The 12,668-nt window shown below is 34.5% G+C and overlaps 1 protein-coding gene across 3 annotated transcripts in view; it reads left to right on the top strand.

Annotated features, from left to right (window-relative positions):
• Positions 1-11,843, top strand: part of KHDRBS3 (KH RNA binding domain containing, signal transduction associated 3) — an 81,095-nt gene extending 69,252 nt beyond the window's left edge. For 2 of the 3 annotated variants that reach the window (XM_065752567.1, XM_065752568.1), the window contains 2 exons: positions 4,582-4,640; positions 7,521-8,093. In XM_065752567.1, the coding sequence (XP_065608639.1) occupies positions 4,582-4,640; positions 7,521-7,612 (151 nt within the window). In that variant the 3' untranslated portion in view covers positions 7,613-8,093. Of the gene's footprint in view, positions 1-4,581; positions 4,641-7,520; positions 8,094-9,044; positions 9,105-11,168 lie in introns of those variants that run through there. The other variant, XR_010623165.1, reaches the window with a different exon arrangement.
• The last annotated feature ends 825 nt before the right edge of the window (positions 11,844-12,668 follow it).

Genomic DNA, 12,668 nt, shown 5'->3' with positions numbered 1-12,668 from the left:
TGAATATTTATTGAATATAGAAGGCTACAAAGATATTAATGGCTACTTCTGGAATTAGTTACAAATTAATAATATGTTAATTTTAGTGTTTAAATTTAATTAGCATATGTTTTAAAAAATAAGGTAGTTTAAGATTCGATAATGAAGATTATAAGACCTTACATTGAATAAGGTAAAATAAATCTGGGAATACAGAGTTGCTGGGCCAAAGATGATGACTTAAGCTTCAATATTGAATACTACAAATATGTTACGGTTAGTGAGATTAAATGAATTTGGAAATACCTAGTTGCTAAGCCTCTGTATGCAGCAGCAGGGATCCCAGGTGCGTGATCTTTGGAGACAAAAGCTGGATGATCGGGCTTCCAGGATTTACAAATTTTTCACTTGGAAATAACTTTAAAGTTGTCGTGTGTAGTAACCAGTTTTATTGAACGGGAAGGAATGGAGTCTTCATCACCTTTTCAAAGCTAGAAAAAGTATGGCATTGTAATTTCACACTCACAGTAGACCCAAAAATATGCATACGTTAAGATTGATTTCCCGGATGTTATGTGGGGAAGGAACTTCACTGGGAGCTCACACTTCTTGGAAGCTAGTGAAAAGTATTCAAATGACTGAGGCATGAGAAACCAGTCTTCATAAGTTCGGGATACCGTTTTATGTTACAGAACGTATGCTTCAAGCAGTAACTGAGTACTGCTTTATCTTTTAGGGACTACACGGAAGTATTTGTTTTTCTTGCAAGAGAAGAAAAATATTACTTGTTTCCATTGGTGGGAAATCTATTTAATTGGGCAAATCTTAGGAAAGGAAGAAGGTTGCAGGAAAACATTAAATTTAGACCTATTTTTTGCTCCTTCCTGAGTTTTACTTTAGAAAAAATAACTGGGAGATGGAAGTTCTACAGTTATGGCACCAGATGCCGTATAGTGAAAAACGATCAGTTAGTTCTCATCAGAATTTAAATTTTATTGTGATATAATTATGTCAGATGAGAGCAATGTGTAATGCAGTTGGAACACACCACACAGACCCAGAGAAAGTCGACGAACAAGCCTTTGCAGTTAAGTGGATTCATCTTCGTAATGCAAGATGAAAAGGACTGTGTTACCATACTCTACAAAGTCTAATAACATGCAGGTCTTCATTATCCCCACTGCTCCCATTGTGCTGAGTATTCCTGTCTGTTTGGAAGTGAGGGGAAAAAAAACACATTCTTTAGCATTAATGTTCATGTTGGTTCATATTTCAGTTTTCATTTAGCTGTTGAAACACATTGGTACACACATGGATTGTTCAGGACTTCCAGTTTGGTTTCTTTTGATAATATTCTTGCTTGCTCACCCTCAGGCTGCTTTGCAAGCCAGACAGATGTGACGTGGGGTTGGTTAGAGTTTGGTTCTAATTCACAGGATAAACCAAAATACCAGTAGCTCAGCTTGTTAGTTTCTTTACTCGTGGTTTTTGGTTTGGTGTTGGCATTTTGTTTAGTCCATTCCCTATGTTTAGGAATGGACTATTACTGTAGTCTGTTTATATAAGTTTCTACTACTGCTATTCCTGAGAAGAAGTCTTACTTGCCTTGTGTACCTCAGGTACCCCTGTACTTGACCTTTGTGTTTCCCTTTTTGAGAGATGATACATGAGGAGAGTGGAGTTGAAGGTTATATGACTTGAATGAGTTTATAGATAGCAGTAACCGGACATTTCACATAGTAAAACTGCTTTAGGGAGAAACAGTTCTGCTAAAAATATGTAGACCTAGTTTTGTGCCTGGTAGATAACTTCAGAATGCAGAGGTTTGTGAAGGTATTTCACTATTCTTCAACAGAAGTGAAAAATATTAAATTTCCTACCATAAAAGTAATTTCTAAATCGTGATAGCTAAGAGAATCCTTGAGAGGGCACTGTGGTCATCTTTTTGGATTATAGGAAATAGATTTGCTATTCGTATTTTGAGATTAAAATGGGATGTAGTTTAAGAATGATTGTGTCATTTTCTCGTATTTTATAGAACTTGCACATGTAGATCTCAACTGCTTTCTGAAGTCGTTATCTCTTTATTAGACATAAGCTGAGATTCAGGCTGAGAATATGAGCCAAAGAAACTTCTGCCAAGAAGTGATATAGCTGTGCAGTAAATAAAAAATCTATCTGTAAGATCCAAGAAAGGACTTGAGTCTTCTCTTGATGCTACCCTACTGTAGGCTGAATTAGAATCTCTTTTAGTGATCCACAAAAGAGTTAAGAACATACACTCAATTTAATGTTCAAGAGAGTCAAGGAAATAAGCAGATTCGCTATGGTGATCATTGTCTTAACAATAATATTTAGGACACACTTGTTCTTATTTGCTGTCGACAGATGGATTTTGATATCAGAGGCAGATGTGTGTGAAGATCTGAGAGGAGGGCTAGAAAGAGGCTTGTCCTCGTGGATAAGTTCTGTTCAGATATAATCTTACTACTCAGGATTTATCATGTAGGACATCTTGCTAGAAAGATCTTTACCTGTTCTTTCTACTTGCTGTCATGTGTGATTTCTGTAGGACAAAGATGACATTTGTGAAGCTGCTATTAAAAGGCCTTCCCTGTTTTGAAGTTTTCTTTGGTTGTTTTCTGAAAACATTCTGCTTTCCATCAGTTCCAAAATTACTTCTGATATCCATGTGTAAAATTGAAAAGCAGAAAAAAGATTTTTTTTCCCTAGCAAGCATCACAGATATAAAATAAAAAAAATGCTGTTTGTAAAAAGTATTGAATTTCACTGGGCAACGTTACTTCCCATTATTATTTCTATTTTTATATAGATTATTAATTCTGAAGAATCTGTCAATTAATATAGATAAGTCATGGTAAACTTTTAGTGCAAGTAGAAGATTTTCCCTTTCAGATGTGCATTTGTTTTCCAGTTTACATAATGTTAAATGAGTCACTTTTTGTTTAATAGATATTTAGGTCTATGAAATGAAACTCTGTAGAAGTCATTCTGACAGGATTGACAGATACGGGAATAGGGCTCAGCTGCTACAGGCCTCTAAACTTGACAGTTTTAAAATAAATAATCACGTACTCTGTGGAAGGATAGCGACTGTCAATTTCAGGTTGGTTGTCAGAGTAAAGACTGTTCTATCACTGGCTGCTGCAGGGAAAGAATTATTTTATTTTTTAGGCTTCAAACTTCTACTTTGTTTCTGTGTTGTGCATCGCATGGGTTGACAAACCAGGTATAATATTTCTGTTGTGTACAGATGTGTGGGTTTTCATAGTTCATTCTTAATGTTCTTGTTCAGGAAGTTTTACATTAGCAATTAAAAATCACTCAGCTACAGTTTTCAGATAAGTATTTGCACACATCAGGGTTTTTACTGTTTTGGTTTGGGTTTTGTGGAATTTTGAAGTTGCTGGTTAAAAAACAAAATCTGTAGTGATCTTTTTCAGCTTAGAAGTGATTGTAACTTAAGAATTATTTGTATTATAATGTTCTATCTGCTAGTTCATGTTAAGGATATAAATTGCCTTTTCATTCTGGTTTTTATTTTGTTTGCCATACATCTAATTTTGGAAACACTTTTGTCAATATTTGAAATTACTTGTTAGTGATCATATTTTACAAGGATTTCCTTACCCAGCAGGTAAGGATTTGGTGATATCAGTTTGTGGAGTACTTATTTTCCAGCTATCATTTTTGTTGTCTACCTGTGGTTAGAAAGAAAAGGAAAGAAAATGAGACACTTGTTATTGATGTCCTGCAAAAGTGTCTAATAGACTTCTGTTACATACTGCCCATTCCATCCATTATGTAACAGAGTATGCATATCTACACTTCTACAGAATATGAAAGGATGATGGAAATGTTGCTTTTACTAGTGCTTGTCCTCAAAGTTCCATTCAATGATCTTAATGTGAATAGAAAATGTCATTATGAAACGGAGGACTGTTTTAGACGTGGTTATAGTGTTTCACATATTTGGTTATAGTGTTACAGATATTTGAATGCTGATGACTGCAGACTTCTGCTTTGAGCTTTGCAGTTCCGATTGTCATTTCTTTTCTGCTTGTTCAAGTGATACTCTTTGTATTTGTGCACATCTGTCTTGTTTTGAAGATGCTAGGAGGTGTATAACCCCCCCCTTATCCTTCACTGTTTTTTTCTGTGACTTCAAAGATTCAAGTGCAAACCACTAGGAAGTAATAGACAATGATAGCAAGGGAATTGGATTCAGAACATTACCTACTACTCTTTTCATTGTCACTGTTAGGATCTTCAACTTTCCCATCCATTGGTGTAATGATAAATGTAAAATTCCCACATCAACATTTTAGCACTGTGAACTAGGGTCTCAGTGATGGAAAAATCAACCTTAAAAGGTATAAATAACAGTTTAGTTTTCTTTCTCATTAATGAACAATGAGGACCTCAGCTACACTGTCACTTGAATGCTTATTTTCTTTAGCTTAGGACACATCTACATTCTAGATTCTCCTTTTTGATGTCAGAATGTGTAGTGGTAAGCACTGCTTCTTGAAATGTAACTGCTTTATTTCTTGTTTTCCTCCCTGCTTCCCTCCTGTACAGTGGAGCAGATTACTATGACTACGGCCATGGACTGAGTGAAGAAACATATGAATCATATGGTGAGTAGCTTTGAGCTGAATACAGTAGTAAAGATATCCAAAAATATAATCAAAGATGGAGAATTTCCATAAGGCCAACTTCAGTTCTGCACTGGCTAACAGATGTTAGGAATTCCTGCATTGTCACAGAGCTCCACATGTGGTTATTGAGAAAAACACTGCAGGAGGCTTCTGTGGTCTATTAGCTAGTGTACTCATGTGAATCTGAAATCAAAGAAATAAACTAAAAGAGAATAGTCTAAATTGTGCTGCAAATACCATTTTCATGTCTCGTTCAGTGAGATTTAAAGAAAAAAAATGAGTGCAGGTCCTTAGTTCAGCAGCTGTTTGCTGTTGAAAGTGAATGTTTCTAGTATGGCATAACTGGTATTGAACTCAGTACCAGCAAAGAGTATGCTGAACTTCTCTGACACAGAGCCAAACTGAGTGCATTTTAAACTTTTGTGGTCTTATTGCATTATTTCATTGTCATGCGTCAGTCCTGTGAAATCAAGCACAGAGTCATTAGGTAAAGGTTGTGGAAGTACTTTAGGTAGCTAATAGACATGAGGGCAGTGAGTTACTCATCTGGAGACAAAACAATGTGTAATGAAGCAAAAACCATATGCCAGTGGTAAAGATCACATATTTTGAGGTAGAAGTGTGTTAGTGACAGGTTTAATTAAAGAAATCTGTTACGGATTAGAAGCATAAAGCATGTTAAAAGGCACCTTTGCTTAAGGGATAAATATTAAATCTCTGGCTAGAGATCAGAGAAATTAAAATCTAGATCACTCAAATATCAAACATTTGAGGATTGCTAGTACATAGATTGAGAGTTGTGATTCCGAGTAGTGCATGTTACAGGATTTTAGAACTTAAAAGAATTCCATGACTATTTCTTGAATTGTGTTTTAAAACATTTCCTGTGGAAAACAAAAATAACCTCAACAAAGATCTTTGTCTTGATAAACCTGGTCTAAATGGAGATGTCCCTGCCTATAGCAAGGGGGTCCGATCAAGCTGATCCTAAAGGTCCCTTCCAACCCAAACCAATCTATGATTCTGTAAATATATCTAATATATTAGTTTCCACAGTGTCATCTGATTAGTCTAGTTCTTTTTGCTTAAGAGAAAAGTTAATTCATCAAAAGAAGTGCTAATTTGAAAATTCTTTATCTCAGAGTTGGTGTTAATATACAGATACATAGATATACTAAGTTAAATTGTTATTTTTTCATTAAAAGAAACTCTTTGCCAAAGCAAGTATTGATATTTCTAAGAGTATTTCAAGAATACAGAAGCACATTACTTCCCGTGATGAAAGAACATTTTTTCATGATGAAAAGTACCGTACTCGGTTGGCCAGATGCTTGAAAAGGACAATGTAGTCCCCTCAGACTGTTCTTACTACTAAATAGCACTGCTTTTTATATGTAAACTGTTCTTTGCAGAAGTACTTAGCATATTTTTCATTTCTTATACCTTAGCCAGCTGCCTTTACTGTGTGGCCATGTTTCTTAATATGAGCCTTGCTTTCACTGTAATGAATAAGCCCTGGAGGTTGCTTTTCATGCATATTACTCTGTTACCAGATGGCTGGGGTACATGCCTAAGGTAAAGTTTAATTCTTCCAGCCTTACAGTGAAATTTGAACTTGTGCCTTTTACTTACTATTCCAATTGTTCCACCCACCTCAGTGTGATGTGTAGCTTAAGAACTGCTGACAAATTCCTGTTTTTTTTTTTTTTTTATTTTTTATTTTTAATAAAGTAGCTGGAATTAGACTATTATAAAGAAATGATGAAATTAAACTCATGAATTTATAGGTTTCCTAATTGTGTCAGCTGATAGCAGATTTCTGCCATCAGAGGAAGTTTTATCATTCAAAGAAGTAGAGGTTCTTCTTTTGTTGACAGTAATGTTTTTGTTCTGTTGACTCGAACACGAGGCAGTTGTTCCTGCATTTTAGATTACTATATCTGCTCGTTTAGATTTCACATTTATTTTTGGGATAGCACTGGATTCAGTTGTACACCTTTATGCTTAGGGCTGAGCAATTCTCAGAAGACAGATCTAGAAGATGTGTGGTTGTTTTCAGGATTTCTTTTTTTCTCAGGGATTATATGGTAATATGATTTGTGGTTACATTTTAAAGCATACCTGTCATGTTTTGTTAAACTCTGCATTTGGTCCTGAATCTTACTCTTGTAATGTATGCCTGACATCACCTTCTGATTCTTATTTAATAAGATATGTTGCTACTTTTTCTTAATGTCTATGACCACGAAAATGGTATGAAACATTAAGTATAGCACATACTTTTGACAAATTTATTTTGCTGTCAAAATTCAAACAAGTGACATAACTTGCTCCTTAGCCCACCTCCTTATTCCTTGTGAGTTAAAGGAAATGCATGTTCAATGAAGACTAATGTTGCCTTGACATTTTTAGAAGCCACAAGGGTTTGCAGTGAAGTTGTGGCTTTTCACTATCAGATTGCATATATGAATTAAGCCTAAATTGGTACTGATCAAAATATATTTAAGTGACTCAGAAATAAATTTAACTCAAATCCTTCAATTATTTCATTCTAGCATAATTATTAGTCTGTTCATGGAGCTGGCATTTCTTTGCATTTGCACTGTGCAGACTCAGCTGAATGCTAGAGCCTTAAATAGTTTCACCCTAAGTCTCGTCAGACTGCATGCTGTTATGGGATGAAAGACTAGGGTAGCTTACTTAGATATGTTGCATCAACACTTTTTTGACCAAGTGTTAAACTTCAGTTTGTATACCTTGTTTTCAGTAAATAGTGTTACCTTTAATTTCAGAACAAAGAAAAACATACAGCATTGCAGAATATTGAAAGGGATCTAACTGTGTTTTCCCATCTTGTAGGGCAAGAAGAATGGACCAACTCAAGACACAAGGCACCTTCTGCAAGGACTACAAAAGGAGTCTACAGAGACCAGCCATATGCGAGATACTGATTGTACTGTCTGATGTTGTGAAATATCCAATCTCCACCAGTCCTGTATACTGTTCAAAGTAATTTTTTCTATGAACAATCCCTTTTTATTAAATCAAAGCGCTTAAAAATCTGAATGGATGGACTGAGCTTAAAACATTTTGTTGAAAGAACAACATGGACAGAAAGATATGTAAAACGAGGAACTTTGTTATTTCCAAACTGTATTTGAAAAATAGGTGATCAAAAAAATAACCTTTGATTAACTAGTGTTAAACTAGGTTTACTAAATATGTTAGTCCGTTCTTTTAACATAAGCGTAACCTTTTATTTTAAAGGTTTTCAACAACTTAGTTTTTAGTTTTTATTTTCAGCCATTTGCTAGTTTTTCTCTTTGCAAACATGCGTAAAAAGGGAAGCAAATTACAAATGCAAATAATGTGGTATTTTGTAACTCAAGTCTTGAAATGTTCTGTAGTGTTAAGCAAAGTTTTACCCTTGCTTGATACTAAATAAACTTTTGAAAGAAAATCAGTGTGTGTGAGATTAATTTTATGCTCTATCTTATAATAAAACTTCATAAATAGTAGTAAACAGGGAGAAATCCGTTTAACAGCGATCAGCATAAAAGGCTCATATTAAACATTGCACAACTTTTTCTTCTTTAAAACAAGGTATAAACCTAAATGTACGTCTATGTACTCACCGTAGCTATAAATGCTGTTTAAAGTATCCAAATGGTCTGGATCTGCTTGAGTGCCACATTAAATCAAAATACTTTTTTTTGTAAAAAAAAAAAAAAAAATGGGTTAAAATAGCTAATGAATTTTCTGAAAACGATGTGACTAGTTTTCACCTTGTTGAGCGTTTTTTCACTAGTGCAACTTTGGAATTTTTATGAGAATTTTGGTACGTTAATGATCACCTCGCTCCGTGCTGGAAGCATAAACACAAAGCTTTTAAAGACTTTCTGACTTGACTAATTGAGGTCGCTTTCGTCAGAGGCAGAGGATGTGTAACCCTTAAAACGGTCTTCATTTGCAAAGGTAAATAAATCCAATAAGATTTTAATCTCACTAATTTATTTTAGTATAACCAATAAAAGCAGGGAGACTACAACTTAGAAAGTTTGATTTCAGATTGTAGGAAAGGTTTTAAGAACACCTAAATTCTCATTTTAAAACGTTTAATTTGTGTTAGTGATCTAAAATCCTTAGCTTAGATAGTTAAATGTGGACAAACTATTCCCTATTAAACAACTGTAAAACCTCATAACCAGTAGTTCGTAATATATTATTTTTCCATAAATTCTAGTAACTTAAACATTGCAAATGTTATCTAAAGCTTTGTTAATCATTAAGTCTCTATTATAGTTTAATTTATATTGTTTTCTTTATTTTTTTTGTTTGAAAATATTTCAGATTTAGTAAATAGATTTTCTTTTCTCTTGTCAGGAAACTCAACTCCTTGGACAGCCAAGACTAAAACAAAAACCTTAATCTTCTGATGCTTTGGTAGGTATCTTTACTCATCTCCGAAGTTATTAGTTAAATAATGGAGCTTCTGATCAGGTCCTTACTTTTTGTATACATAAGGCTTTAATTACATAATGGTTACATGTACTGAAATAGAATACAGTCAAAATCACTGTCTATTTTCAATTCCTCTGGGAAAAGTCATAATTTTAAATTGTCATTAAACAGGACACAGAACTGTACTGATGTGCAGACACTGTCCTCTGGCTGTTTGCTGGTTGTGTAAATGTATCTGAGACTGGGAAATTAAAGGTATACTTACCTTTGACAGCATTTCAGCTAATTAAGAATTCACAGGAGGTGAATGAAAGTGAATGTAATTCTAGGCTAGTGATGTTCAAATGGGAACTTAAAATCCTGATCTGGTCAGCAGGCATGTCTCAATTGGTTTTATAAGGCTGAATCAAGCATTTTGTAGAAAGATTTAAAGTTGAGCATTTCTGCACAAGAAGCAAAGTGGATTTTGGCACAAATGGAAGACAAGTCATTGAGAAACATTAGCTATAGAATAGCTGGCTGTGCTGTTTCTGATTAATTCAGTGCATAAAGTAAGAAGTAATTTAACTGTATTCTGCAGAGATTTTTTGTTGCTGTTGTTTTCTGTTTGGAGTGGTTATTCTTACTGCTAACCTCCTGCATTCATGACTTAGAGCTCCATATTGCAAAATATTTTATACATTGTATTGTGCAGAACTGCACTGTCACAGGCTTAAGGAATTTTTTGCATCACTAAGTATGGCTTTAGAACAAAGATTTAAAGCAGAAGACCTTATAATGGTTAGGAAAGCTTGGAGATTTCTGCCCACTGGGGTTTGAAGGACAAAGATTCAATAACTGAGAGAAAAGGTAGTTGCTAGAACTGCTACAGGAAAGCTGAATATCTCTTTAAAATACATATAATGAAATTTTTCAAATCTCTATTAATACCTTCAACATCATATAATCAAAATTGTTTGAGTTTGAAGGGACCCTTTAAGGTCATCTAATTCAGCTCCTCTGCAGTGAACAGGGATACCTATAGCTAGACCAGGTTGCTCAGAGCCCTATCCAGCCTGGCCTCGAATCTTTCCAGAGACAAGGCTTCTACCACAGAGGATGTTTGCAGCCACCACTGTGTGATGTGATGGCACTGATGTTGTAGGTCATGTTAGTAAGCTAATCTCATGACAAAAAAGCACACTCATTCTATAGTCAGAAATGTTGGCCTTCATCATGTGCCAGATCTGGATCTGACAGATGTAGTCATCCCCAACCAGATTGAATTCTCACCATGTATGTGTGTCCCACCTTGACAGAAAGGTCAACCTTTGAGTCCTTTTTTATTTGCTCTGTTATGGAGAAGTGAAGCTTGAAATACATTTCAGAAAAAAAGTATTTGTATGTAGGGCATAATAGTAGTTCAGATTAAATCCAGTAAGTCTTCCTTCTTTCAGTGCTTCACGTTGATACATTTTATTTCTCCAATGAAAATTTGTTTGCATCACTAAACTTAAAACTGAAATTCTAGATACTCATAGAAACTACAGATTTATGGTATGAAACTTTTCTTGTCAGTTTGAGAGAACATGCAGCAGTATAACATTCAGCTGTTGTATTTCTGCTTGTTTTCTTTGTTTTTGACTAATCCATGAATTGAAATTTCTTAAGTTTAGACCAAAGAGAAAAATAATCTAAAAAGGGACCTAAATCAAAGTTAGAGGGAGAGAAGACAGCCTTTCTTGTATTAGGGCAAAATTTAATCAAGCACCATTTACTCACTGACTTATTCTAGTAGGATTTTATATAGTTGTGCAGGTCAGTTGCTTTGTTATTGATCAAATAATATGATTATAGTGACATAATTAGTTGCTTTTATTGAACCTATTATCACACTTGCATTGAATTCAATGACAGCAGTCTTTGCAATGTTTTCCCTAAGTCTACTTATACATATTGTACACGTTATTGCCGGATCCTTCAGCTTGTAGTCTGACAATCTTCAGAAAACTAGTAGTTGCCACTCTCAGGTTGTGTACAAATAAATTCTGTTTTGCTCTTTTTCAGGAACTTCTGCCATGTTAATTACAGACGGCTTAGAACATTGTACTTGTCCATGTGCCTAGGCAACAGTGAGACAGGCTTCGGAGTATGAAAACTCTGTTTCTGTATTTCTTGTATTAAAGCCTTAAAGTGTATAATGTTATATACTTTTTAAAATAATTGTATATATGAACCCTTATTCATTTAGTGACTCAAAATGTTCTACTTGGATCTCAATAAAAAATTTTCATTTCAGTTCCTGTTACAAAGCAATAATGCAAGTTGACATTCCTTTAGCGACTCTTTTTAGCCTTATGCTGCAACTTAAGTGTGTGTGAATTCTCATGACTAGAGTTTAAATATGCTTTTGGAAATAGGTTGTCTGATATATGAACAACACGGATAAATTAATCTGAGGATCAGTGTTTCTTCTGGAAATTTATGTATTAGATAATCATAAACACTAAACATAACTCATGGGTAGTAGTGATAATCCAGTTTCCTTCAGAAACTTGTATAACATGGTGTTTTAATTCCTGTCAGTTGTATTATGCTGCTTATTCTCTTTCACTTGGTGTTTGCATATAATTTTATCTGATACCCAATCACTAGTTTTCTAGTAGTAGTCTTGGGTGAGGTTTTTACACCTTGATCTTTTATCTTACTTACAGTTCTGTTTACTCAACACTTTCTGTTTTATATTAATTGTGGTTGTGATAATTTGTAAAAGAAATAAAATTCCAATAATTCAAGTCCTTGTGTTGTTGTTTTGTTTTGTTTTTTTTTTTCTCACAATATTGCTTGCAAAAGGATGAGTATCCCATTCTTGTTACACGTCCATCAGGTGTTTTATTTTCTATGCACTGAGTCTCATTCACAAAAAAAAAATACAACTTCAGCCCATCTTTATTTATTTCGAATAAGCAGTGTCAGGTAAAATCTTTACACCAAGTGGCTCCTCTTCAGCATAGATTATTTTCTAATACTGACTATTAAAGAATGGATTAGAAATTTATTGGGTGTCTGGTGAATATTAAGATTTCATGTTAACCTTTACACGGATGCAAATGTCTTCAATAATAAATTGGGAAGAAAAAGCAAACAAAAAACACGTTGATCGTACTCTAAAAAATGTCCACTTTAATGTTTGAATCTTTAAGTTGATATTACCAATCACTCTCAAAATTGGGAAATCATTTTCCTGCCATCATCTCTCACTATATTACAGCTGCATTTTTTGCAGTGTTTTCCACAGCAAGCAATAAGTAAAAAGGGTAATGAATAACGTACTTCAAAAGCAAAATCCAAAACTATCTGAGTTTTGAGATTTGAGTTTTGAAACCAGAGATGGATTATAATGGATTCTCTTCACACTGACAGACAGGAGCCTCAGCAGCACCTGAGATTTTAAGCGCTGGCCAAGGATAAAAATTGTCTGTAGATCCTGGAGAGGGGTTGGGGGGACTGAAACTTTGATAAACAGAATGTAATTTCACTTGCACAGTAGGATTACTGGCACCATCT

This window comes from Cyrtonyx montezumae, unplaced genomic scaffold (assembly GCF_038088225.1).
Source record: "Cyrtonyx montezumae isolate F1298 unplaced genomic scaffold, pur_monq_1.0 scaffold_8, whole genome shotgun sequence".
Lineage (NCBI taxonomy): Eukaryota > Metazoa > Chordata > Aves > Galliformes > Odontophoridae > Cyrtonyx > Cyrtonyx montezumae.
This window is presented reverse-complemented; position numbering and strand designations above follow the sequence as displayed.